At 42.0% G+C, this 27,286-nt stretch overlaps 1 protein-coding gene across 12 annotated transcripts in view; it reads right to left on the bottom strand.

Annotated features, from left to right (window-relative positions):
* Positions 1-23,080, bottom strand: part of PLEKHA5 (pleckstrin homology domain containing A5) — a 166,071-nt gene extending 142,991 nt beyond the window's left edge. For 11 of the 12 annotated variants that reach the window (XM_059848021.1, XM_059848020.1, XM_059848026.1 and 8 more), the window contains exons 1-3: positions 22,879-23,038; positions 22,660-22,736; positions 19,794-19,851 (exon numbers count right to left, since the gene is read on the bottom strand). In XM_059848021.1, the coding sequence (XP_059704004.1) occupies positions 19,794-19,851; positions 22,660-22,736; positions 22,879-22,967 (224 nt within the window). In that variant the 5' untranslated portion in view covers positions 22,968-23,038. Of the gene's footprint in view, positions 1-17,370; positions 18,659-19,793; positions 19,852-22,659; positions 22,737-22,878 lie in introns of those variants that run through there. The other variant, XM_059848023.1, reaches the window with a different exon arrangement.
* Positions 23,081-27,286: the final 4,206 nt, after the last annotated feature.

Below are 27,286 nucleotides of genomic sequence, written 5' to 3' on the forward strand. Positions count from 1 at the left end.
CCCCACAAATGCAGTTTAACAGCAAAACCCATTATTTGTGTCAGAGCAATAATCTGTATTTCCACTCCTCCAAACATCTAAAAACGAACAACATCACAGTTTTCTGTTTTGTTTGATAGCACGAGATAATACTGAGCCCAAAACACCAAACCTTTCACAAAACCTTCTAATAGAGAGTTCTTGTCCTCCAATCTCTTTTGGAGTTGTGTTTATACAACCTACAGGGATTTGCTATTAGCAATACTCAGGTAAGTATTTGGCTTTCAGATTTTATGAATATCCTGACACTGTCTTTGAAAAACAGAAATTCATGATCAGAGTTGATCAACATTGAGATCCATATGTAAAAAAGCTTCTGGATTCATTACTCAAATAAATTCATAGCTTCACTAGTTAAAAGGGAAAAAAACCCCAAATCCTCATCACTTTAGAGAAAAACGTTGTCTAAATTATGATTGAACCTCTACTACATTTGTATCCCACTTGTTACATTTTCCAAAGAATTCATTTCTTGAGAGAATAACACAGAAAAGGTAGTTACTGCCCAATAATCCAAGTCCTGATCTAGAGCTGAAGAAAAATGATTCCTCATATGCCCATGTGCTTTGACAGAACAGATCTTTTGGGGAAAAAGGGAGAAAGAAAGAGATTTTCTTTTCAAGTAAGTAAATATTTCATCATTTAGACTGTTGTAAGCATCTTACTCTACCCTCCCTAAGCTTGTATCACCTAAATTAATCTCCTACTATCTCTAAAATGATCTCATGGGATTTCTGAAAGCAGGTACAAGTTTAATACTTCAAATCCATTTATAATCTGAAAAACAATTCAGCTTTCAAATCTCTTTGCCAGGTTCCAACTCACTCACCCAAAGCCCTTTGTGCAAAAAGCCAATTACACCAGTCTGAATCAATACTCAGCCAGCAGACAGCATCTAATGATTTCATAACTTTTATGTTTCTCTCATTAAATCTCTGTGCCTAGTAAAGCTTCAGTAGGAAGATCAGTAAGATTTTCATGTTTATATAGTTTATTTTCAAAACAAACCAAAGCCCAAACACCACTATAAGCCAACTGTTAAGTCTTGCCATGCAGCCATGCTTTGTGCACACACAGCACCCATCAAAGCTTCAGTGATAAGATACAGTCAGAGATACTCTGCAAGAGTCAAATAATTAAAAGAACATTCCTCCCATTGACTCCTGGCCAATTAAAATGTATTCCCTGGTGATGAATGCTGCTCTCCAGAGCTGCTGGAGCCACACAGCAGGGCTGGGATCAGCAGCAAACACCTGGCACAGGTGGGATGCACAGGGATGCCTTGTGTGGGTTTCTAGGACAGAGGAGGAAATGATGAATTTGACTCCATGTTCTTAGAGGGTTGATATATTATTATATTATAGAAAGCTAAACTAAAACTATACTAAAGAACAGAGCAATGATACAGACAGAGGGCTAAAAGATAACAATGAAAAACTCATGACTGTTTTCTAGAGTCCAACACAGCTTGACTGGGATTGGTCATTAAGTTAAAACAATTCCCATGTGGGATAAACAATTTCCAAATGCATTCTAAAGCAGCAAAACACAGGTGAAACAAATCAGATTATTGTTTTCATTTTTCTCTGAGGCTTCTCAGCTTCCCAGGAGAAAATCCTGGGCAAAGAGATTTTTCCAGAAACTATGACAGTGACAGCCTTGCTTTGGCCATTACAAGATTCACAAGTGGAATCTTACCAAACGAAAGGAGTGAGCACAGGCTGCCATGGCTGCATGTGGACACACTTTCCAGGTGTTTTCAGCCACCTTCCTGAGTGACAGGCATTTCTTTCAGACCTTTGGAACAAGAGCCACAAGGGCCAGCTCTCCTTGATTTGTGATTCCTCCTGGGAGTTCTCTTATTGGAATATAAATCTGTCCCTCACTTGTCTTTCTACCATTCCTGACTTTGGAGACTTGCACTCCCAGCCCCCAGTGAGGTATTCCAGGCATTCCCCAAATGAAGCTCTTCCATCTTTGAGCACCCCTGTCAAACCCCTCCATGGCTCCAGCTCCATCACTTTCCTGTTAAACCAGTTCCCCTTCAGCACAGAACTCTGCTCCTATTTCTAGACATGCTGAACTGGAACAATATTATTTCAGATGTCAGGCCTTTAAAAATTCCACTTTTCCAGCTGCAATTTGATTTTAAGAAGTCTGTTTTCTCCGCACTGTGGACAAAGGCCACAGCTTCTGCTTCTTTCTCCTAAATAAAAGTGATAAAATATAATCCAAATATCAATAGATTACATTTTTTTCCTCCCCTGAGGGCATGCAATTCTGTCAATTCATAAGCTTAGCATCATGAAGATATCAATCGAATTTGAGCAAGAAGTGCTGCCTTTCAAAAAGGAAAAGGAAATCTTGGTAAAAAGAGGCAGAAATCCATGAAAAGGTCAGTGAAAAGCAGTGGTGTTGTGACAAAAAAGAGCACACCTAAAAATCAAAAAGAATTATCTCCTTTATACTTTCCAAATGAAATTATTAAAACCCCCCTCTCCCAAACAGCTTAGGACTCTCTAAGCACTAGAAATACCAATAAGGCAATAAATTGATATAGCTGCATGTAAAGTGGGTTTTTTTTTAAATGCATGCAGAGTTTCCTTGCTCAAACCACAAGAATATCCATTCAAAAAGCAACATTTGCTCCAAGTTTATTTTAGCAAAGTGGAAATAAAAGATTCAATTAAGATACTGCTCAAAAGGAGACATAAAGAGGAAAAAAAAAAACCAAATAAACAACTTATTCAGCTTTGGAAAGTCATCACTAAAATTTAGGAGCTGGTGGCTCCATAAGCTGAAGTGATAAAATAGCATCTATTATCTGCAGATTGCCTTTGTAGAGGTTCAAATCTCATCAGGGAACAACAACAACCCAAAAATACCCCCCAAAAACTCAAAAATAAACAAACAAAAAAACCCCAAAAACACCCCAAAAAGCAAGCTGCTATTTAACTCCAAGTTAAAATTTAATTTTAGTGCCCACTTCACAAAAATCTGTACCACAATTCACAAGAGTTGGGAGATATTTGAAAATCTTTTGAAAGTCTGAAAGAAGGTGGAGCTTGTACTCCTCTGTACTGGGTGTTACTGCTGAATTCAGAATTCACCTTGACACACTTAAAGTGAGAGGGCAGTTTTCTTCCTGGTTATCTTAAATAAGAAACAGATTGTTTTGGTTTTTTTTAATTTATTATTTAAAGAAACCAGCGGTAAAATCTGCAAGCAAAGGGATTTTAATGTTCCAGTTGGTACCTAAAGAATGAACACTCCATGTCAGCTGAAAAGAGGAAAACCTTGAACCAGTATTAACACTACACAGATGTGCTTTTTTTGGTTATTAGTTTCATTGTGAAAAGTCCCTCTCCCCAGGCAAAAAAAAAAAAAAAAAAAAAAAGAAAATGAATTAAGCACTCAAAATGAGCAAGTATATAAAGAGGAAAAAACATTTACCAAAAGAAATTCTCTATAGAATGCCATTACACATCTCATAATTTTTTTTTTTAATGCTGACTACCTATACAGGGTAACCAAGAAAATATTTTAATTGACCTCTAACTTCATATACTTCCACCTATTCATCTTGCACCACAAAGAAAACCTTTAATCTGTTTTTGTGCCAAAATGATCTCTGACAAGCAGATGGTTAATTTTGGTTAGATATAAAAAAATCCTTTAAAAGGGAGAGCTGAGCCATGTGAAATATTTAACATGAACCACTTCAGCTGCCTCCAAACAGGTTCCAAAGATACATCAACTCTTGATGAATTCACACTCCTCAGTTCATCTGCTGCCAAGACAGGTCATATCTTGAAAACACTGCTGCTGTCCTCAGCTCAAAGGAAGCAGCTCCTGTATGGAAATTCCTGTCCTAATTTCACTGAAGTTCTCATTCATCACTCTCTCCTCAGCTGCCAGGACTGCACATCAATCCTGCAGCATTTGGAGGAACAATCCTTCTTGCAAATATTTTCTTTCCTCCATTAGAAGTTTTATTTTGAAGAGGTGTGTCCATTCAGAGGGATGGACACAGAGCTCCCCACTTACTGCTGTAACTCACAGAACATTTACATCCCCACAGCTGCTGATGCACATCAGCCCTTCCTCTGTACCATTATCTTCTTTTGGGACTGCACCTCCTCAGCTTTTCATGAGTCATTTTCCCCAAATTATTACCCTGGCCATTACCACACCAGGTGAATCACAAAGCAGGAACACTGGAAGGGGAGTACAGCAAATTACTGAAAACAAAATCTCAGCTTCAAAGACCATTTCACACACAATATTTATATATTCTTCTTTACTATGCCTTGAGCAAGTAAATATATATTTATTAAATACCCAAGCATAGCTTACGAACTAGCAATGGTCTTATATAATTTTTTGGTGGTCAAAAGAATCACCAGACAGCAATCAGAAATAGATCAAAGAGTATCACCACAGAGCTCTAGAGCTAACATTTCCATGGTATTTTGTGCAAAACATGGTCTAAAGAGCATGAAAAGCTGAGATGCTTTGAAAAGTGAACAAACATGAGCAGTGGTTTTGTACACAAATTAAAAAAAAAAAAAAATCATTTAAAAACACAGCCAACCCAAGCTGCTAAATGATGGAAATGTATTATGAAATTACATTCTTCTCCATTCCCACCTCTTTTATTGGAGTGCTAAGAATGTACCATTATGTGGAATTTAGTCAAGCAAATTTTTTTTTGGTCTTACCATTTCAATACATAACTTGGAAAGCAACCAGTGAAACAGCACAATTTATCTCTAAAAATAAGACCAGAGATTTTAGTGGCTCTTGATTATGTTTTCCTTACAAGGATCCTTTACAGAAAAGTACAAGTTTCAGTTTAGAGCCCTGATAATTAGTGCCTGTGGGAATAAAGCAAATTATTTTTTCCACAGCAACATAATTTCCTGTAACTTTAATTTTTACATGATTATATTCCAGTGGTTGCTCAGACATAAGATTTTACTGTCTACAGTGTGATCAGGATTTGAAACAATTATCTCTGTTCAGTTTAATCTCCCCCATCAAAAAAAAAAAAAAGATTTATAGTTATTAAAAAACTGTGTATGAAGAAAGAGTAGCTGCCAATAAGCTCCAAACATAATTTTAGGGCTGCTAACAAATTCCTCTGCTTTTGGATTGAATTATTTAAGGTGACAAAATCTAACAGATGCCACCTGTAAGTGCACCTGGAGCAGAGGTGCTGCAGCTGCCTTCCTGCAGATGAGAACTTACTCCCACAACTCAGAATCCATCTTCAGTGACTAGGAAAAGCTTAATGCCCAGAAAAGGGGTGCAGGGAAATGCTGAAATGCAGATGTCAGAGCTGCAACACTGCAGGGGTGATGTGAAAAATGCCTATTTTATGATTGGCTTTTGGCAAATATTCAAATGAATATTAAATGTGTTGTGTTAGAAAGTGATGCTGCATTAATTCTCTTAAGCAGTGTGTTAAATATAGTTTTAGGTTATAACAAAATGTTAAAATAGAAACTGTGCTATGTAGGAAACTTTTTTGTAAAGAAAGGACTCGCACCAGATAGCAGCCACAGGACACCTGAATCTTTCAGAGAAAGAGAATTTATTGCTTCACTATCAGGAGAAAGGAACTTCTTCCCACCTCGCTCAGGCAGGATTCAGAGGAAGAAGCTGACACTGCCCAGACAGAATCCTGTGTTTGAATGGAACTGATGCATCATGGATGAGATACATGAATATGCAACAGGCTGTTGCTTTTAAGGTTAATCCTCTGTTAAGTGTGTCCTTTTTCAGGCTTATGCTGCCCAGAAAAGGTACCCAGACTGTCCATAGCTCTTTGTTTCTATTGTCTCATATTGTCCTAATTCAAATTGTCCAAATTATTACTACTCTAATTATATTACTATTTTTATAACCATTTTATTACTATTAAACTTTTAGAATTTTAAAAACAAGCGATTGGCATTTTTCACAGGTGACACTCCAAAACCACCCCCAGGTGACTTGGTGACTTGGGGCACGCTGAGGAAACCTCTGCTGTTCTCAGAGTGGTTTATTTGCACTCAGCAATGGGATGAAAGTGTCTTACAGGGCACAGAGCTGTGCCAAAGACAGCAGATGCAACCACCCTTTCCTACTGAAATAAAAACCAAATATCAGCACTTTTTTCCAAGTCTTACTGATGCCCGGGGATGCTATGTTTAATCATCACACCTCATGAGCAGGAATCATCAAACACCTCAAAAAAAGCTTCTAAAAAAGACCAGTGTTCTACTGGATTGAAAAAAAGAAACCCAAACAAACCCTACACTCCCTTGTAGACATCTCAGCCAGAAATATTGGATCTTTCCCAAAATAAACGCTGGGGTTACAGAACTGGAGCAGGAAAATCAGTGATGCCATGGTGAGTCAATGGACATTGTGTCCTTCACTCAGGCAGCTCCAGAACCCAAACCAGACCAATCCAGAGGCTGACCTGAGGCACTTAGTGGTGTTTAAAACACCCTTAATCCCTGACTTTAGAAATTCAACAGCATTGCTGCAAAGTGTTGTAAAAAACAGTGAGACCTCACAAATCACAGCTAGTCACATGCCAGACTTACTGCAATCCTGCTGATGAAATTCCCACCATTTTCAAATGGACTTTGGGAATTACTATTACACCATGACATAAACAACAACAAAAACCCCCCACATACATTCTGTTATTAAGTAAAAAAAATTGCATTTTATTTTAAAAGAATAGAACTGATGGATGAGCTGTTCCTACTCCTTCACAGCCCGAGTTTTTTACTTGAATATTTTAAGGAATGGCTTACCAGCACACAGGTGTTTTCTCTATAAAAATGAAAAGCATAAAGGTATGAAATGTTCATCTCTCAAGTGAATTATTGCTAGTAAAAAATGCTGTCCAATAGCACAAAACTAAGTATTAATAAAGCTGTTCAAGGAATGCATTTTAGTGCTATTCTTGAAATAGAGTTTTACACTCCACAACACATTCATCTTTGCTTCAGAATGATTATTTCATAATGTATTCATTTGAACTTAACATTACTTTGCTTACATGACAGCTACTAATGCTGTTCATTTTAAAATCTGTTTTATTCTCTGTTCAGCACTGGAGTTTGTCATCAATACCTCTAATAGTTATTTTCAATACCCACTTTAATCCACTGAGAAAATCAAAGTGTAGCATTCAATAACCAAATATTCCTTCATCTGAGCACCACGAAGTCTCAAGACAAAACCATGAAACTTCACCAAGAACATAACAAAAACATTGTGAAGCAGTAGCGACTTATCTAAGGACCACAACACTATTTATCTCCTCACAAAACTAAAACAGCTTTGATTTTTAAAGAAAGCAAACATTCCCTGACCACAAGCTGTATTTTTCTGTTGTCATTTCACAGTGACATTACCATGACATCTTAAGAGAACCAGAGAAAGAATTGGTCTTGCCATGGCGTGGCCACCAGAAAATACCAAAGAACAGCTCAACTCCTGGCTTGCCTATGAACATTCAGAGGTTATTTTCTTCTAATTTCATCAATTAGATGGATTCTTCCCCAAACTAACAGCAGCCAACCTTTCAGAGACAACAGTCTGAAAGACATATAGAGCTAAAATATTTCAATTTACTGACAGCAGCCCTACACAGCAAAACCCCCTGGAGTCCAGTTGTTAATCTCTGCTTCCCCTCCCGGTAAAACGAGAACTTCTGGTCCCTAGCAGCACACAGATGCAAGCAATTCAAACCATCACATGGTAAATTAAAGAGCATCACTGAGCTGAAGGGATCACAGGGAGCAATTCTCCCTCAAAAGCACGGCCAGCAGGTTGTTTGAAGCACAGGAGAAAGTCATCAAGAGCAATTTGTCTTTGCTGTGCCATGTGAGTTTACCCCAGCCCATCCTCTGTCAGGAAGAAAGGGACGAGTGAAGGAGGTGAGGGGAAACATGGAGGAAGAGATGGGCTGAAGATTTTATTTGCTATTTACAGCACATTAGTGGAACGTTTGAGTGTCACTGTATTAAACACGTTGCAGGTGAGCATGCACACAGATTCACCTCTTCCTCATTTACAGAAATAAACCAAGTAATCTACAGAAATTCACCTCTTCCTCATTTACAGAAATAAACCAAGTAATCTAATCCATCACTGTACAGAGAGAGGTTTCTAAAGATATCTGTTTAGAAATGATTTCTACTAATATTATTTAGAAATAACATTATTTAGAAATAATTACCACAATGCTAGTGAGTAGTCCCTAGTGCACATTCTTTCACGTTAGGGGGGAAAAAAGTAAGCTTAATTAAAGCAAAAAAAAAAAATTACAAAATCTGTAAAGCTTAATGTATAATTCAAAGTCTTGACTTTTCAACATTTAGCAGTGTATCCTGAGCAGGTTTTAATTTTGACTGAATAGCAGCAAATCCTGCTGGGTTCATTTCAGGCTGCAGGCATTTGATACTGCACTGACCTCGCAGTATTTACATTCCCCTTAGGAAAATCTGGCATGCAGTCCAACTGGGGAAGATCATGTCTAACACTCCTTGAGCTACCAGTGCTAGAAGCAAGCAGAGTAACACTGAAAATAGTAGGGTGAACAATAAGGGCATGCATACAGAAATAAAATAAAAAGGAAGAGAAAGAGAAGGTCAAACAGCAGCAGAAGAGAAGAACTGAAGAGACAAAGAGTTGGAGACAGTTGTTTTTCTGATATAAATAAATCCCTATTCTTTTTTTTTCCAAGCCAGTGGTGCAGAGAGGCTTTTAGACTACTAAAAAACCAAATTACTTCAGCTCAAGGAAAAGAAACTGATCAGAAGACTTGAAATATTTGCCTCTGATCAAAACAAATTAACAGCTGCCAACTGCAGCTTTGTCTGCATTGCATTTGATTTTTTGTTGTGGTTGACATATCTATGTCAAATTTGGACAGAAAAAACCCCAAACCATAAAATCCTCCACAAACTCTGCTTTGACCATTCCCTCTACACTCCCAATAGAGACACTTGGTGAATCCAGCTGTTAAATCAAATCCAAATCCTATTCACCTCCATTCATTACAATTCAGGTCCCCACTGCTGCAAAGAAATTAGGTAGGAATACAAGAGCCAATTTTCCACAAATTCTACTCCAATTTTTCTTAGACCCATCTTCAAACGAGTGAAACATTTTGTTTGTTCTTTACAGATTCACTCTGCCAGCAACATAATCTCCTGTATTCCAGGCCTGGTGAAAGTGTATGAGACACACAGGTTCTGAAACAGTGCCAGACTCATTTCTTCACCCCCTTGAAAAAATAAATAAAAGCCTTAAGTTACCAGAAGAAAACCCTGTTTACAATTGTGCAAGGCGATTTTTCAAGGAAAATAATAAAAGCAAGAACTCTTGTCTAAGCTAATGATTGCAATACCTGACAATAACGATGGTGCCTTCAATCCTCATTAAAAGTTTGAGAAGTCTCTGTCTGCACTAATGACTTAAAAACAGCATCACTGAAAGTCAGAAAGAAAAAACAACTCCATTACCGAGCAAAAGACTTCCTCCCCCTCTTCTTTAAGACCTGATAATTCCAACTCCTCAGCCTGATGCAATCTTTGCTTAAATCATCGAGGGCTGTGCAACACAGCAAAACCCACTTAGAGCCTAATAGGACAGCAGCACTTTAATCACCAGACTCTTTTCTACTTATGTCTCACTTCTTTTTCAGCAACTAAATAGCAAGATTTTCAAGGAACTTACATATCTGAACTCCAAAGTGTTTTGAGGCAGCAGGCACCCAAACAAAAGATTCTAATGAACAGGATAAAACACTGGCATTTGAATTGCTGAATTTGATAGCACTTTTTGTTGTTTTGAACCGCAAAATGAGCAATCAGAGGCACCAGAAATCCCGAATTTCTGGTTAGACAGGTTTGGCACTCTCACCTGAAGCTGGATGAAAACCACAGGGTAAGCTCAACTCTGAAGCACAGAGCAAAGTGTCTAGCTCAGAATGCAGGAATAAGGAGCACTTCAGGAAAAGGGGCAGATTTTTACTGTATTCTGAAAGTGAAGTGAAATGCAAATATTCCAGGTAGCAAACTTGGGAGTGGGTGGTCTGCAGAAGAGGCATGAAGAACAATGTGCTCTGTATATGTATGTGAGTGTATATATATATATGTAAGAAATAAACACTAGTGGTAACAGGAAGACCAAAAGAATAACCTTTCATTAAATTTGCATTTAAACAGATATCACTTTACCATACTACCAGTCATCACTCATCTAAGTAATTCTAAAATGTCACCTTTTATGCTCTGTACTATGTACTATGCAACATATTCAGCTAGAAAAGTAGGCAAATTTAATGGTTTTGTTGTCAGTTTATCTGCTCTTAAGAACAAAAAACGTTCCTTAAATCCTCCTCTTTGTGGCAATCACTACAGAGAAAGTCTGAATCTGGGAAACTCTTAAATTCAGTTTACAGGAAAAAAACCCTTTCATTTAGTTATTGCATCGTCAGACAGACAGGAGCTGCAGATAAAGAAATACAAGGCTCAGAACAGAGGAAATAAAACACCTTTGGCAGCAGTGTTGGCACAGTTCACACCCTGCTTCCTTCCACAGCACTCCAAGGCAAGGTTGATGAAGAGACCTTGCAAGATTGCAGGACTGTCAGCTCATTTCTACCTGGAGCTGAGCAAAAGGAGGGGCACAGGCAGGAGCCAAGGCTGCCTGGCAGGGATCAGGACATCCCTGCAGCGCCCAGGGATGGCTGTGGAGCCAGGTAAGAAACCCCAAGCCAGGGCTTTTTACAGACCATAAACTCCAAACACATAGCCCAGGACTCCCATTGCTGAATGTAAATATTTAGGTTCCCGAACTCTTCCAGTTCACAGAAATTCACAGAAATTCACAGAAATTCACAGAAATTCACAGAAATTCACAGAATGACCAGGTTGGAAGAGACTTCCAAGATCATTGAGTCCAACCCAACCCAAACACCTCAACCAAACCCTGGCCCCCAGTGCCACATCCAGGCTTTGTTAAACACACCCAGGGATGGTGACTCCACCACCTCCCTGGGCAGCCATTCCAGAACTTTATCACTCTTTCTGTAAAAAACTTTTTCCTGATATCCACCCTGAATTTCCCTTGGTGCAGCTCAAGACCTTGTCCTCTGTTCTGTCAGTGCTGCCTGGAGACAAGAGCCCAGCCCCAGCTGAGCACAGGCACCTTGCAGAGGGAGTTGAAAGGTGTAAGTCATGTAATAAGGTCACCCCTGAGTCTCCTTTTCTCCAGGCTGAGCACCCCCAGCTCCCTCAGGGGTTCCTCTCAGGGTTTGTGCTCCCAGCCCCTCTCCAGCCTCGTTGCCTCCTCTGGATGGACTCAAGGATCTCAACATCCTTCCCAAACTCAGGGGCCAGAGCTGGACACAGCACTCCAGGTGTGCCCTCCCCAGGGACAGAATGACTCCCTGCTCCTGCTGGCCATCCATTGTAGGACAATGTTCATCAGCACCTCCTGTCTGACCTGGGGCACCTTTAGTGACCCACTCCTCCAAAATTCACTCTAACAGGGATATTTTAAGGTTTCAATCAAACTAGCTCAAAATTTATTGGTTCAGAAGCCTACTTATTTTCACTCTGCTGATAGAACAAAGGAGATGGATCAATCAGAAGCTGAAATGTTATTAATTGGAAAAAAAAAAAGTTAACATTTGTGTGCTTTAACAACTGAAAATATTTCAATGTTTCAGACCAGGTAAGCAACTGATACCCACATCAAGCAGAGAAGATCTGAGTTTGTACCACAAGAGAGATTTCAGATCAGAACAGATGATATGAATATCTAATGAGGTTTAGCTTGCATCATTCTTCTGATTAAAATTCATCATTAAAATGAACACTTGCTCTTACGACACTCATAGCTCAAACATTCATTGTTGTTTGCAACTTTCTTTTTCAACCTTTGCATCAAACCTTACAAAAGATTTCAACCTCAGAGTTTTATATTCATCTAGAGGATTTTCCTTGTTCATCAAAAAATACAAAAGTAACCCCAAGAAATGGTGTGAACAACATCTAAAATCCACAACAAAACTTTCCCCCACCACAGTCTTAGCCATGAGGAAACAAAGTTCCCCTTTTAGGCACTTAGTAAGTCAGATTAAAAGGTTTTCTTCTTCACCATAAGCATTTCAGAGCACCATGTGTTTATTCTTGTTGCTCACAAAATTTTACTGCAAAGAGATTCCTGTCCTTTTTATAAGCCAAGTTCATTGAAAAAATTTAAAAGATTATACATCACATGTTTTTACTCATCTCAAAAATAGATCCTCAGAAATTATAAATGTTACAGGCATTGGTCAGCAGCTGCATAATCTGCAGGATTTAATAAAAAATATGGAATAAAAAAAATCCAGAATGACAGAATTTTGCTAGTAGTACAGCTCAGAACAAAATCCAAAGCTGTATTTTTGCAGGATTTGTGCAATTACAGCATCCTGCTTATTCAGTGAGTAGTAAACATGATAAAAGCTTCCAGGAAATACTGGAATGGAAAGATGGCATTTGAAATTGGAACTTTCACCAAGCATTTTGCTTTCAAACACCTTTTCTTACTAGGACCTCTCTTGCCCACTGAAACATTTCCAGTTAATAAAGCACAAAATTTGTTTTTAAAGCACTTGTTTCTATTAAACATGATTTCTAATAGATTCTGGAAGAAGAAGAAGCCAGGAGCCAATTTCAAAGGTTAGGTTGCTTGGCAATTTACCTTTCCTTACAAATAATTGTTCTTACTAAATCACAGTGGAGAAAGCCATGAAGAACTAAGTTTGTGGAGCCTCCTGAATAAGCAGAAATCTTTTAAATTGTTTATATGAAGCTTCAACACAATCACAGGCCACACAGGCATTCAAAATACTGTCTTAAAAGCCTTTTTTCCCCCACCCCACAATTTCAAACAAGTATTCAGTTCGAGTTTTGTAGGTCTGGAGCAGAAAGATGCAACTTCACAAGCAACCAGACCTTCCTGTCCTGGAAAGCAGAGTTTCACTGGAGAGCCTCTGCTGTCCAGTTCCCATCCCCAATTTCCACTCCTGATGGTGGCTCCTCATGCAGCTTCTTCCCTCCTCACCATCACTGTCAGAGAACCCCTTCCCCTCAACCAAATGCAAGAGAGCTGCAAGCCATGGTTATCTCACACATCCCAAAGCAAGAAGGCAAGGGAGGAGGGAGGGAGAGGAGGGGAAAGAGTTTAAATTTAGGTATTTACTTACTGAAACACAGAAAAGAACACATGCAGGCACCACTGCTGGCAGAAATCCCAGCAGTCAGGGCTGTGGAGCTTTGCTTCCAGCAAGGATTTCTTTGCCTGGAGCTCCACAGGAGCCTTCTCTCCCTCTCACAGGAGCAAAGTGAGGAGTGCTCTGCACTGCCAGCCCCAGTGTATCTCAGCTTTAATGCAAGGGTAATTCATTAGAATAGGAGCTGGGGTAACATAAACATGTGCAGGAAAAACAGGCTTGGTGCAACACCACAGCACACACCAGGTTTGATCAGCACACCAAAACTCTGTCAGACCACAGGGATTAAAAAAAAAAAAAGGTGGGTGCAACTCCTTTAAAGCAAAAGCAGGACATAAAAGGCACCAGGTGGAATTTGGACCTGTGAAAGTTCTAACAAATACAGGTGTATTGTATAGAGGTGGTTTTGGAAGTGTCCCTCAGCTCCAGGTGCTGCAGGACATGGGTACCAAGATGGGGAGAAGAAAAAGAACCAGGGAAGCACCCAGAAACAACAGGAAGATGAAACAGCCCCAAAACCATTCTTAAGAAGGCACATCAATTTTTATTTTTTTTGCAAAGGGGAGAGGGTTTGGGGAAAAAAATGTAGCACTGTATTTATTAAACATTGCAGCAACCACCTACATGAAAGTTTGGATTGATGAGTATTTCCTTTGCTTTTTGCCATCCTTCACACGTGGTGAATACCAAAAATGAAAGAGCATGTAAGAATTTACTTCACTGTAGTAAATGTAGAGCATATCCACTTTATGTGCTATTAGTACTTAATCACCAAAAGAGACCAAAGCTAGGGAAAAGATCTTTCCACTTCACAAACAAGGTTCTAAAGCTGGAGGCCCATTTACTAATTTGGTCACAAATATCAAAAAAGTTTGAGTGTCTTCAATATTTTTCTCATGGACATCAATATTTCATGTAACTACTTATGTATAGGTATTTTTGTGGTTGTAAATAATTATTCATTAATTCTTACAAGTCTTGAAAAACTTGGTAATGATTAAAAGAAAAAAAAATCAGTCAGCTCCCTCACGCTTTTAAGTCTTTCTCAGTGAAACTGAAGCATTTAAGGTATTGCCCAATTTAGAAACACACTTCAGGAAAGAGACAGCTCAAAATATCAACCACAGACGTCACAGGCAAAAAGAGCCTTTGGAAGCACAGCAATTCCTAACACTCACATTTGATATTCCACCTCCCAGACTCACTCTAAAACAGACTCCTAAGCCAGGGCTAATGGGCCCTCCCAGACCTGCACACGAGTCAGACAGCTTGTTTGTGCAGGGTGAACTTTTGCCACCCTTCCCTCTGGGAGAAATCCCATTAAGTTTGCTCCTAGGAAATCAGCTCCCACTCCTTTTCCTGACTGCTCCTCTCTGCCTGGTTGTCTCTCCACTCCTCCTGCAACTGCTCCCATCCTTTTAGCCTTCTCCTGCAGCCCAGCACTACCTACAGCCCTGCCCTTCCCCATCCAACCCATCAGAAGATGCTTTTTGGATGCAGTCCCACCTCTGCTCTGACCCACACCCATTTCTTCCTGTGCCTAGAATCCTTCCACCTCCACACCCAGCTTCAGCTCTGAGGTATTTTTGGTTCTTGGAATATTTCAGTGGAAGAAAGAAGCAAATGTTCCAACAGATAATAAATGTGCAGGCATTCCCCAGAAAAGGTTCTCCTTATCTGAACAGCTTTGCTCACTACAAAAGGCACAGGGTAGCTGGTAGCTAAGTCCCAGTTTACCCATACACCATTATTTGACCTACAGGTCTCACCATGTGAGAAACAGAATTCAGTTTATTCTTCATTTTAGTAAAATAAAGGTTAGAAGTAATAAGAAAAAACCTGAATATCTGGGAGGAATACTGCAGTTGTTAGTCTTGGAGAAAAACAGTTTGATCTCTTCGTATTTTTCTCAAATTGCATTTTTCCTTTCAAGAAAGGGCTTTTCTGCAAACACCACTGGCTGTTCTTTGATTTTTCTGGAGAAAGTCTCAGCTGAATGGGAAAGGATCTTTAGAATGCACATAAAAGACAAAGGTTCAAACGAAAGCTGAATTCTCAATGAGCACAGGTTTATTTTAGTAAACAATACAAACTCGGAGCCGAATGAGATCTTATCCCTTTTAATCACTTAATAAATTTTTCTTGCCTTCCCAATTTTCAAGCTACATGTCTAAAATAAACAAACCTGCACTGACAAAAAAGTCTCTATAAAATCATCACACAAAACCTCTATTTGATGCAACAGTGAACTCACCTTGGCTTTGGCCAGGCTTTGCCAATGCCTTGATTCAGCCAGCAATAGGCAAAAACTGTTCTGATGAGCACAGAAAAGGGTAAACTTCAAGAGAAAATCCCAAAAATGAAACTTCAACCCTCTTAATTCTTTGAGTTTTTAAGAACTTTTGCATTCAGCTTTTGTACTGCCCAAAAAGTGTCAGTCTTACAGCAAAGTTAAGAAAAATCAAATTCTACCACGCAGACAGCTTATCTAATAGGACTTCTGTAGAAACCAGCCTAGGCAGAGCGATGCAAAATTGCACAAATATCATCTTTGGATTGATTTTTAGATCAACCTTATTTGATAAATTAGTAATTTAAGTAATATACCCCTTACTTGCAAAGAAAAACAATATTTTAAAAATTGAACATATATTTAGAACTACTGCAGTGAGAACCAAAAATGCAAGAGAAGTAAGCAAATGCCTGAGTTTAGATCACTGGGTCATTCTAAAAAAGGATAAGGGTTTCTCAAACACATCCATAAATGCACACACACATTCATGTGATTTTATGGTCCTCAAACCCAGAGCTTTGGTGCCCAAAGATTATGAAGCCATCACAAAGTCCTAAAAACATCAAGCTGGGAATTCTCAATGATCTTAGCAGATGAGGAGTCTGAGGCCCGTGAGCAGGTGTATTTTCTCTACTGAGAAATGTCATCATGGGATTTTCCTGTGGGGTCCTTTTCCTCAGGCACTTCCAAATAACAGAAATAACTGAAGCTTCCCATACTAGTGCCCAGCTTAAATGTGTTTTGGGGAGAAAGCCCTTAACTTTTCAGAGTGCACAATGCACTCAGCACAAGGAACCAGTCCAGTGAAGGACCCTAAGCAGGACAAAATAAAAATATCAAGTTTGCTGCTATTTTCAAGCCTCAGGAGTTTTGCTTCATAATACAGAAGATTCAATGCTTAACTGAAAGTAACAAATGTTGTAATTGAACGTTATCAGTCCTACAGTCAAGGGCCCTATATTCTGGGTACAAGTTTAGTTGTATAAATACCAAGCCAAGCATTATTTCAGCAAGGTTTACTGCTAGAATTCTCACCAAGTGCCAATGAAGGGATGTAAAGTAAATAAATCCAGATTTCTCACCCTGAAAGAGACAAAAGCCCCAAACGATGTAACCACTCTCCTGAGAACACACAAGGTATCCTGGCATTGCACATTCTTTAACTCCAAATAGCAAATGACACCTTTTGTGATTCAGGTTTATCAGAGGTGAGGAGGATGTGGGGAAATTATTCTGAAATTAGCAAATATTCTACTGCTCAAAACCCCCAGAAAAATAACATGCCCAAAAGGTCAAAGTCCTAGCTAGCATCAACTTACTCTGACAACCCTACACCAGCAGAAAACCACAGTATGCAATGGGAACAACTCCTTATCTGCCCCTGTTTTAGTGTATCTTTCCACTTTAAAACTAGAACAAATTCAATGCCACGGGAGAGAAAAAAAATGTGGAAAAAGGCACTGTTGGTATTTACTTATTCTGCAACTGAGTGCACACATCCCAAGAAAAATACAGTGTCCTTTAAAAAGAATCACATTTCAGTGCAGTCTGCATACTGAGTCATTTGTTTGAAATGCCAGTGCAAGGAATGTTAAGATTTAGCTGACGATTATCTCCTCGACATTATCCCAATTTGATTATACAGTGTTTACTACATCAAAGCCAAAAAAAAGCACAGTAATAGATTCAGCAACACACCCACTTGGAACACTGAAGACCTATTATTAAAGAACCAGAAGAATAATTTTCAAAAGGTTTTTATTTTCAAACACAGTCTAGCATAAGATCTTACCATAAAGGAAGGTTGTTAAACATTTCTATTCAACCCACATATTTGAAGCTGTGCCTCAGAAGTTAGGTCAAATTATTTATGTGATCAGGAAACTTGACTGCCCTTCTTGTCTAACTCTGACTGGACACAGGAATCCAACAGACAGGTTTCAGAGGCTGAAGCACCAAAAGCATGACATTAACATTCACTTCCTTGTACCTCATATGGAACATAAAGCAGGATGTTTCTTTCAGACCTAACCACAAACAAGCTTTCAATATTTACAGTTTTGCCATGGTTTTATTACCCTGTAATTGACATAACAAATGCTAATATTCAGCAAATCAGTGCACACAAACGAGCAGGTTATGGTTAAAAATCCACTCGTGGGGGTGTTTGCATGGCAGGAGGTCACAACAGCCCGTGCTGTTTGCCCCTCATGCAGAAGCCCCACAGTAGTTAAAACTCAGACAACCAGAATTATTGTAATCAACACATCACCCCGAGCTGCAGTGCCTAGGATTATAAGACAGTGATTATAATGTTGTCTACGTTAGCTCTCACATCCTCTCCAGCACCAGCAAGGCTGAATGTGAGACAGCTTTAAAAGGAGAAGCTATCACTGGGCAGGAATTCAAATTCAGCCTGAGACTCTACACAACAAACCAGTATTTAACTAAGGATGCCAAACTGGTCAGACCACGTGAACCTTTCAGCAGGCCTGACAGCACCAGCCCTGCTATCCTCCTACATCTGTCAAATCCCAGAGAAGTGTTTGTGCAACGTGTTTTCAAAGACAGCACAACTTCCAAACACAAACTGAGCTATTTGGTGCTGGCTATCAGCAAAACAATCAGCTCCATGGGCATCCTCACAGTTATGGTAACACCTTGAACACAAGATCTTGGAAGGACAAGGGTACACAAACAACCTAGCACTCAGTAAGTCTGTCCAGAAGAGCTCTACAACAGCTGTTCACACACTTGTGTATTCCAGGACCACTCAAGTTGCTATTTTCCAGTTACTACAGCTGGCCAACACACTGTTCATAAGCTTATTCTACAAGAAAAGGTTCCATCTCAAAGTCTGGAAGATTTTTTTTCACATTGTACACACACACAAACACAGCTTTCTTTAATTCTCACTTGTCTTCATTTAACAATCTGCAAGAACTCCAGAGGTAGAATTCTCAATGGATCCCTGTCCTCAGCCTGGTGTATTTCTTGTCAATTTCTACTCAGCACTCCTGCAATGTCCACTGCAAGAAGGCAGAATAGAACAGAAAAACAAACATGTTGCTTACCAACAAACAATCTGCCCTCCTAGACACCACAAGCACCTACTCTGGTCAGATTTTTGGGAGCATTACGCTTCAATATGTTTTTAAATTTTGTTTAGGACCAAATCAAACACATTCATATAAAATAAACCGTGAAGCACACACATAACATCCACCTTACAGTGTCTACAATGCATCTTACACAGAGCAGCAACCTTGTGCTCAACACAACACAGAAAAAACCTACCTGCAGCCTATAAACTCTGTCTCTAACCTTCACTCATAAAAGTTATCACACTAATGACATTTTTAATTTAAAGCCAGCAACCAAACACACAGAGCAGTGAGCAAAAACTCCTGAATGAATTGAGAAAAGCCTGTGAATTGTTAAACAGAGGAAAAAGATGCAAATTAACCAAATATACATAGGTGCCACTTAAAAAATTTCCAGGTGAGGACAGTCTATCAGGAGAGGAAAAGCTTGTAAGAAGTTTGTACAGATCCAACCCTCTGGACTGCTATACAAGAACTTGATTTTCATGTTTCTCATCCAAAAAGACAATACACACAGCAAGGCTGCCACAGTGAACGTGCTCCTCAAAACATACTAAAACCAGAACAAAACAAAACAAAAAAAGGAAATCAATACTAGAAGCAGGAGGTCTGCAAAGAAAATGGCCAAATTAAACCTTCAGTGTGGCTTTAAACCATGTAATTAGAGAACAGGGCTGAAATCAAGACTCTTCTCCCAGTGATGAAGTAAGATCTTGCCTTTGTGAAAGCATTAATGGCACAAGAGGGTACACACACAAATGTCAAGCAAACAGACAAATTCAAGGTTTTCTTGGCTTGCAAGGATATTTGTTGCTAGATGGTCACATTCACAGCAGAAACTGCATCCTCAAACAGCTTTAATTAGCACAAACACTCAAGAAATTGTTTTAGCTGTGCAGAATTGAGTAAACAAAGGACTACATACCCTATGACAAATTTAAATGCTCCTTTTGGATTTATAGCACAACACTGAAGTTCAGTATGGAAAGCGTTCAGAATTACAGCAACGTTTAGACAAACTCATTGAAAATTCTAGTATTGTGACAAACATTCAACTTACTTTACATAATATCTTGCACCTTCAAAAGTATAGGCTTCCTCCCAACCTGTGGGTAAGTCTGGAAAACAAGCAGCAAAACATTCCAATTACTTTCTGAAATGAGAAATGATTCTAGCCATCCTGGTCTACTCCCTACCACCAAGGCAGTTAAAACACTGTGTCTGATTCCTCATGTTGAAACCTTCAGTCCCAGAAACAAGGATTTCAGAACTGACTCACCAGACTGCCTCAGTGTGAATTCTGTAAGCCAAGAGAAGCTGCACACCTGAAAACCTGACTGGGGTTTCTGGTTCTTAAATAGTAACAAGGATGGTTTAACACTCCTTCCTTTGCCCAGAACTCAGGGTCATCCCCACATCTCCCTGCCTGGAACTTCAGCAGCATCAGCTCACCTGGCAGGCAGAGATCTGAACAAAAACCCATCTAACTGAGCTACATGCAAGCACAAGCTCCTTAAGAGGCACGATATCAACTGCACCCCAGAGCATCAGCATTGTATCAGCATAATTCCACCTCTGTTGTGACTAACAAGTGCTCCTGCAGTGTTTACAACTCCATTGCATTTTACATGAAAATCGTTTTCCATGTAAATCTAGTGGAGGATGTGGGTGCATCTCTTCATTTCTATTGCCACTCCTAAAAGTCAGGAGTCCAGATTTTAAAAAACCCCATACCACTAATGGTCAAAATTTCAGTTTCCTGGTGTGATGGAAAGCTCTGGAGATGTTTGGCACCTTAAAAGTTTGCCCCCATCGATAAAATTAATAATTGATCTGTAGCACTCTCTCATTGAATTATAAAAACAAGAACGCATTTCCTAAAGGAAAAAAAAAAAAATCAGGCTGAGTTATGTGGTGGTTTTTATCCTCCTCATTACTTATTTGCTCTGGCTGCTTTTTTTCCTTCACTCCCATCTTTCTACAGAACAAAAAAAATCAAGGTGTCTTTCGATAACAGCACAGGGCAAAGTACAGCAAACAGGAAGTCTCTCCAGCAGAAGGATTTATGGCTGCTCTAGGAACTTTGCAAAAAATACCCTTCCAGTGCTGAATAGCTCAAAAAATAAAAAGCACTTCAATCCATAATGGAGGGCAAAGCTCTCCTCATCGTCTAGAACATGCCTCACAGAATTATTTAACAGAGAGCTTTACAATAATATACATCTGCAAAAGAAGTGCCATTCACTCAAAAACTGTTTCTTAAGAGAAGATGTATTCTGAATGTATTTTGACTAGGTTCCAGAACAATGGTCAGAGTAAAGGAAGAGATAAACCCCAGAATAATTGTTTGATTGTATCTGTGTATGGAGAGATTTATTAACATACACATGAATGAGGAAAAGTCCAGGAACAGATTTTGGTTTCAGACACTCTGGTATCTGATTGATGAACTATGGTCGGTGTATCCAAGGTCATGCCACAGCCTGGTGTTCAGAAGCAAGTTTAATTTACCTGATGATAACTCTGCTCTGTTACACACAACACTCCAGACACTCAAAAGCAAACTGCATTTCCTTTGGAAGGCACTTAACAGCAGAAACAAATGAGACACTTGGAAAATTACTGGGAAATCATCATCAGTTAACAGGGACAGTGGGAATAGTTTAAAAAAAGAATTAATACTCAGCTAATGCCGGTGTTGAACAAGAGAAGCACTTCACACAGATCTGCCCCCATGCATGCTGCTGTAGATGAAGGCCACTTTCTCAATCTGAGCACTGAGAGCAGGAGCAAGAGGAGCCTGATAGCAATCAGTAGTTCCATTTCCCAGCATTAAATGACTTCTTACAAACAACAGAACCTTCGCTGCAAATCAAACTGCAGGGTTCTAATAGCCAGCAACCTGTGGTTTTTAAACTATTCCCAACTCGAAAACAAAACAAAAAAAAAAAAAAAGAAAAAAAAGGCTGCCCACAGTTTTCTAAAAGGCTCTGATTCCTTAATGCATAAGTATTAACCAAACATAAAAAGCAAATAATCTGATACAGACCAATTCACTTGCAGATTATTTCCCTGTGATTATCCAAGTGCTTATACACATAAAAACAACTGCACGTATTACTACACTCCACCACCTCCCAGCGGCATATGCAGCCTGCGTGCAGCTCCAGCAGTCAGGAGTTTGGCTCCGGGTCTCCGGAGTGTCTGCTGTAAATCCTCCTCCTCCAGCACCTCCTGCTGATACTTCTCCAGAGTGGAACAAACAGCAGAAGCAAAGACTTGATTCCACCCTCCTCCCTTCCAAGTTATTTCTAATGTTTCAAGCCCCTTTTCCTCCTACCTATTCCACCTCTCTCAGTCACTTGGAAACCACACAGACTCTCAGCCTAGATGGAAGCGCAGGGAGAAAAAAGGGTTTCTAGGTGACTAGCGAAATCAGCCCCTACATTTCTAGTACACCTATCGTGGTTAAATCTAGGCACTGCTGGAAATAGAAATACGATGAGTGGTTTCGTGCTAAACCGGGGAAGGATGCTATGCAGGTGGATAACCGGGGTAGCCAGCGAGGAGCACGAGAGGAACGAGGCGGTCTCTAATGGTAACTACACAGGCTCGCAGGGGTGATACAAGGCAACGGAGAGAAAGCGGAGACAGATACATTACACAGGCACAACTCGGGGGCAGGGGGAGAGAGAAGGCGCCTGAAGAAGCCGGCCAGCAGGCTGGGCATGCAGGGCTGCACGGCGACCGCAGCGCTGCTCACCCCGGGGGGAACAACTGCGCGAAGTGCGGGCAAAGCGCGACCGGGACCTGTCCCGGGGGGCTGCGGGGCTCCGCGGGGACCCCGGGCTGAGCCCGCCCGGGGCAGGGGCAGGGGCGGGCGGCCGAGCCGGGGGCTCCGGACAGGGCTCCGGGCAGGGTCCTACCTGCGCTGCGGCGGTGCCCGGTGATCACGGCCTCGCCGGTGAGCGGGTGCAGCCAGGTCGTGCTCTTCGCCTCTTCGCTGCGGGGACGGACAGACGGACCGAGTCAGGCAGGCGCAGCCCCGCCGCCCCCTGCTCCCCCCCCCTCCTCTCCTCTCCTTCCCTTCCCCGCACGCCCCTCCCGGCCGGCCCCGCTCCCCTCCTGGCCGGCCCCGCGCTCACTTGATGAAGAAGACGCGGCCGCCCTGGCTGATCCCGTAACTCCAGCTGCCGGGCAGCGCCCGCAGCCGCTCGGCGCTCAGCTCCGCCATGGCCGAGCCGCCGCAGCCGGGGAGAGCCGGGCAGAGCCGAGGGGAGCGCGGGCGGGGGGGCGGCGCGGGCACGAGCGGCGAGCGCGTCCCCGCCGCCGCCGCCAACACCTTGGGGAGGGGAGGGCGCAGCGCCCGCCCCGCCCCGCCGCGGGGGCGCGCGGGCCGCGGGGGCGCGCCCGGCCGGCGGGGGCGGGTTCCGGCGGGCGGGGATGGAGGGAGCGCCGTGAGGCGGCCGGGGCCGTCCCGCGGGGACGGGGGCGGGATCCGATGTGCAGCGACCGTGCTGCGGGTAGGGAGGAACGGACCGAGCGCGGCGGCCGTACCCGGTCGGAGCGCGGCTCCGAGATCGCTCGGCCCGGCCCAGCGATCGCTCCCCCGGCCCCGCTCGCTCGCCCCGGCCCCGCGATCGTTCGCCCCGCAGCGCTGCGAGCTCCCAAATGCTCGGTTCTGCCGCTGGCAGCCCCTGATCGCGCCCGTAAGGACAAAGGAAATTGAAAGTTTTGTCCTGTTTCCTCCCCCGGTGAACGCGCTCTTCTCACACCCTCCGCTTCGGGCGTTTTTGAAATTGGTTGTGTAAAAGAAATTTGTGATTTCTTTGTGATTTCTTATCTTAGTCCTCAAAGTATAAAGGGATGACGTGTTATTCCCCTTCGTGCAAAGCGGGCTGTCCGTGCTTTGTGCCCCTGTTCCCGAGGTCTGGGATGTGGCATGGATGCGTGTTTCAGTGTTCAGGGGGGTGGCAGTAATCCAGGTAGAATCGCCGGCTGCAGAAATGACTCTCTGTGCCAGTGTGTATAGTTTAATTCACGTGAGCAATCCGATTGCGTGTGCATTTATGCACAGCCATCCACCCCTTCGATTTAAGTTACACATGACAAATGTCAATTACTAAAGCTGTGCCGTGGCCATGATATTTCTAAGAGAGCCTTGCCTTGCAAAACCACTTTCTGAGTAAGCACCGGAGCTGGGAAGTCTCGCAGCATTCCCGTGTCCACAAAACGTTTGTAATTCACAGCTGACAGGCAGCTTTGTCCCCTCTCCCATTCTGAACACCTCAGGAAAAATAAAATTCGACAGACAAAATGTTTTGTAGCTTGGTCCCCATGGTGCCATGTGGTCAAAACTTCAAGTCCCTGTTGTCCCACACAAGATATTCCAGACACTAAGAGCAGTGAATGTGAGAAGATCTGGAGTTCCCTTTAAGTAACTGGATGCAAGATAAGAATTCCTCCCTGTCCAGCAATACCTTTCATTTCCACTCAGCACTGACAGCACCTGGAATTTATGGACTACCAGAGGAACAGCACTCTGGGGAAAACACACAAGCCTTTCTGTAAACAGTTCCCTTCTCTCCTAAGAGCAAGAGCCCTTCGATGATGAGTAAAGTGAGTAATGGCTCTTCCTCTGGGGGGCTGTGGAAAGCTGCCTGGCAACAGCAAGGGGGGAATCGTGTGCATTTTGGGCTCCTGAGGTGGGAGTGGTCATGTCCTAATATTTCCCCACCCAGCCTAAGTAAAGCACAGAGCAAGTGCTCTTAATCCCCAGAACACTGGATACCTTCCACCATGCAGAATCATTTTTTTTTTCCCTAGCAGAGAAGTGCATGCAGACTTACATTGGCCTAGATCCATAAATTAGGTGTTTAGGTAGAACTTAGGTGCATAAATCCTGCCCAATCCCAGCATGTGCTTTGCCAAATGGTTTCCTTAGGCAACTAAGTTCTGCCAGTCCCTTGCTTTGCAGCCTTTTTCTGCTTTGCTTGTGCTTAGAATTGCTGTCATCTTGGTAAAATCAGCATCATGGTACTTAAAATATGCCCAAACCTGGCTGAATTCTCAGGCAAGGCATTATTGCCCCAAATGCCACGGAGGCTGGATAGTTCAGACCACACCTAAGAAAGGCTTACAGGTTTTGTTTCTGAATAACTCCCAGCAAACAGGCTGGCAGCAGAGTCACTACAAGCACTACAGGGAACACGTTCAGCCTCAAGGATGAAGGGTGTTCAAAACCATGCCACTCTCTTCCCAGGAAAATGCTTTTTGCTCCGAGCCATGAGCTGTTCTGAAGCTGAGACTATTCCATGAGGATGCTGAAGGTGCTCCTCCTCCCCCTCACATTAATTTGGAAATATAATTTTTGGGCTGCAGGGTGGTGGCATGACTTGCTGGGCTCATGAACAGGAAGCTCAGGCAGGGAGTGATGGAAGACCTTGGTTCTACTTCACTCAGGGACATTGAGTTCAGGGACTCAGGTGCTTCATGTTAAGTTGCCATCAAATAAAATGTATATTTAGATGCTCACCCTGCCAGGTGCTATGCACCCTGAACTCCCAGTGATTTCTGGGGACCCAAAGTTTTACCATTTTTTGGAATAAAGGGAAACCACATCTGCATCATTTGTGCAGGATGGTGCTGGCAGATTTTCTTTCTGCAGGCTGCTCTGTGTTCCACGGTTAAAACTTTTGCTTCAGAGTTGGTCTAAAAGTTTGATCAAATCACACCTGGAGTGTTTTGCAAGGTTCAGTAATGGTACATATTTTCTACAGTCAGATAAGTGCATGAATGCTCTTAAAAGAGGGACTCAGGAACAACATTTAGGGAAAAAAAAGGTTTATCACTAAGGGGAGTAAAACTCTTCTTTGAAAGGAGTTTATATCACCATAAAAACCACTTGCATAATTCAAAACACTGCATGTTGTACCTTTCACATCATTCTTTTTTTACTATAAAAATGAACTAATGATTCCAAATGTGAAACTGGTCAGTGTGATTTATAAAGCTCAGAGAAACCCATCACAGTGCTCCCATCTGGCCAATGATTTTTTAATTTTTTTTTTTCCCCCCAGAAGAGTTGAAGGCAGACTGTTGGAGTGGTGGCCACCATTGGCAGAGCTGCTCTCTGCTCTCTGCATGTATGGCCTTATTTATCTGCTGCTCCTGTCACTGATGGGAAGAGGGTGTGGGGCAGGATGTTAATCTGAGAGACAGAGCCCTCCCATCAGGACATTGGCCCCCCAGCACTGGGAGCTTGGGATGAAGTAAAAACCCAGCTCCACTGAGGTTTTTCATGGGAAAAATCAGTTTCTCCATACTGACCCAAGCTTCTTCCCTTCCTCTTTCACCTCCACATGACAAAACCTTTCCTAGCAACTCCCTCAGGGCCAGGGAGTACCAAGGGAGAAGTAAGACTATTGATGTTTTAAGAAAATAATTTTGGCTCAATAATGTATTCATAGTCAAAATACTTAAAATTCCTGGGGCAAAGGAACCCTGCCCACAAAACAATGAGTCCCTTTAAATGAGATTAATTAAAAACAGCGTTGAGAGAGCAGGCATTGAATAGGAGTCAGAGAATTCCATCCACACCTCTCCCAACAGGTATGAGGTGACAACAAACATGATGAGCCAGTAAAAAAGGGCTGGACTCTAAGCATAGCATCTGACAAAGCCTCTGGAGCAGGGAGTGGACTGCAGTCAGAGAATCACACAACATCCTGAGCTGGAAGACACCACAAGAATCATCAAAGCCCAACTCCTGGCCTTGCACAGAAAGCCTGAGGGACTTTTCCAAACCTTTCTTAAGCTCTGTCAGGCTTGGTGCCATGGCCACTTCTCTGGGGAGCCTGTTCCAGTGCCCAGCCACCCTGTGGGTGGAACACCTTTTCCTGATACCCAGCCTAACCTTCCCCTGGTGCAACTGCAGGCCATTCCCTTGGGTCCTGCCACTGGTCATGGAGTGAAGAGATCAGTGCCTGAGCCTCCTCTTCCTCATGAAGATGTTGTGACTGCAGTGGGGTCTCCCCTCAGTCTCCTCCAGGCTGAACAGAACCAGTGCCCTCAGCTGCTTCTCAGACAGTTCCCCTGGATGCCCTTCACCCTCCTCGTGCCCTCCTTTGGACACTCTCTACCAGCTCAATGTCTTCTTTACACTGTGACACCCAGAACTGCCCCCAGCACTCAAGGTGAGGCTGCCCCAGCCCCAAGCAGAGGGGACAATCCCCTCCCTTGCCTGGTGAGGCTGTGCCTGGTGCCCCCAGGTCAGGGATGTCTCTCCTGGCTGCCAGGGCACTGCTGCCTCATGTCCAACTTGCCCTCCACAGCACCCCCAGGTCCCTTTCCACAGCACTGCTCTCCAGTTATCTATTGGTAGGTATTTATTTACTGTTCAATATTTATCTGTTGTTAGATGTTTGCTATTGTTAGTTATTTGCTATTTTTAGATACTTATCTGTTATTGAATACCTGTTATTAGTAGATGGTTAGAATAGAGGCTCAACAAGGCCTTTCCAAGCCTCTAAAGGGGGAAATGATGCCTTAAGT

Source organism: Haemorhous mexicanus, chromosome 5 (genome assembly GCF_027477595.1).
Source record: "Haemorhous mexicanus isolate bHaeMex1 chromosome 5, bHaeMex1.pri, whole genome shotgun sequence".
Taxonomy (NCBI): domain Eukaryota; kingdom Metazoa; phylum Chordata; class Aves; order Passeriformes; family Fringillidae; genus Haemorhous; species Haemorhous mexicanus.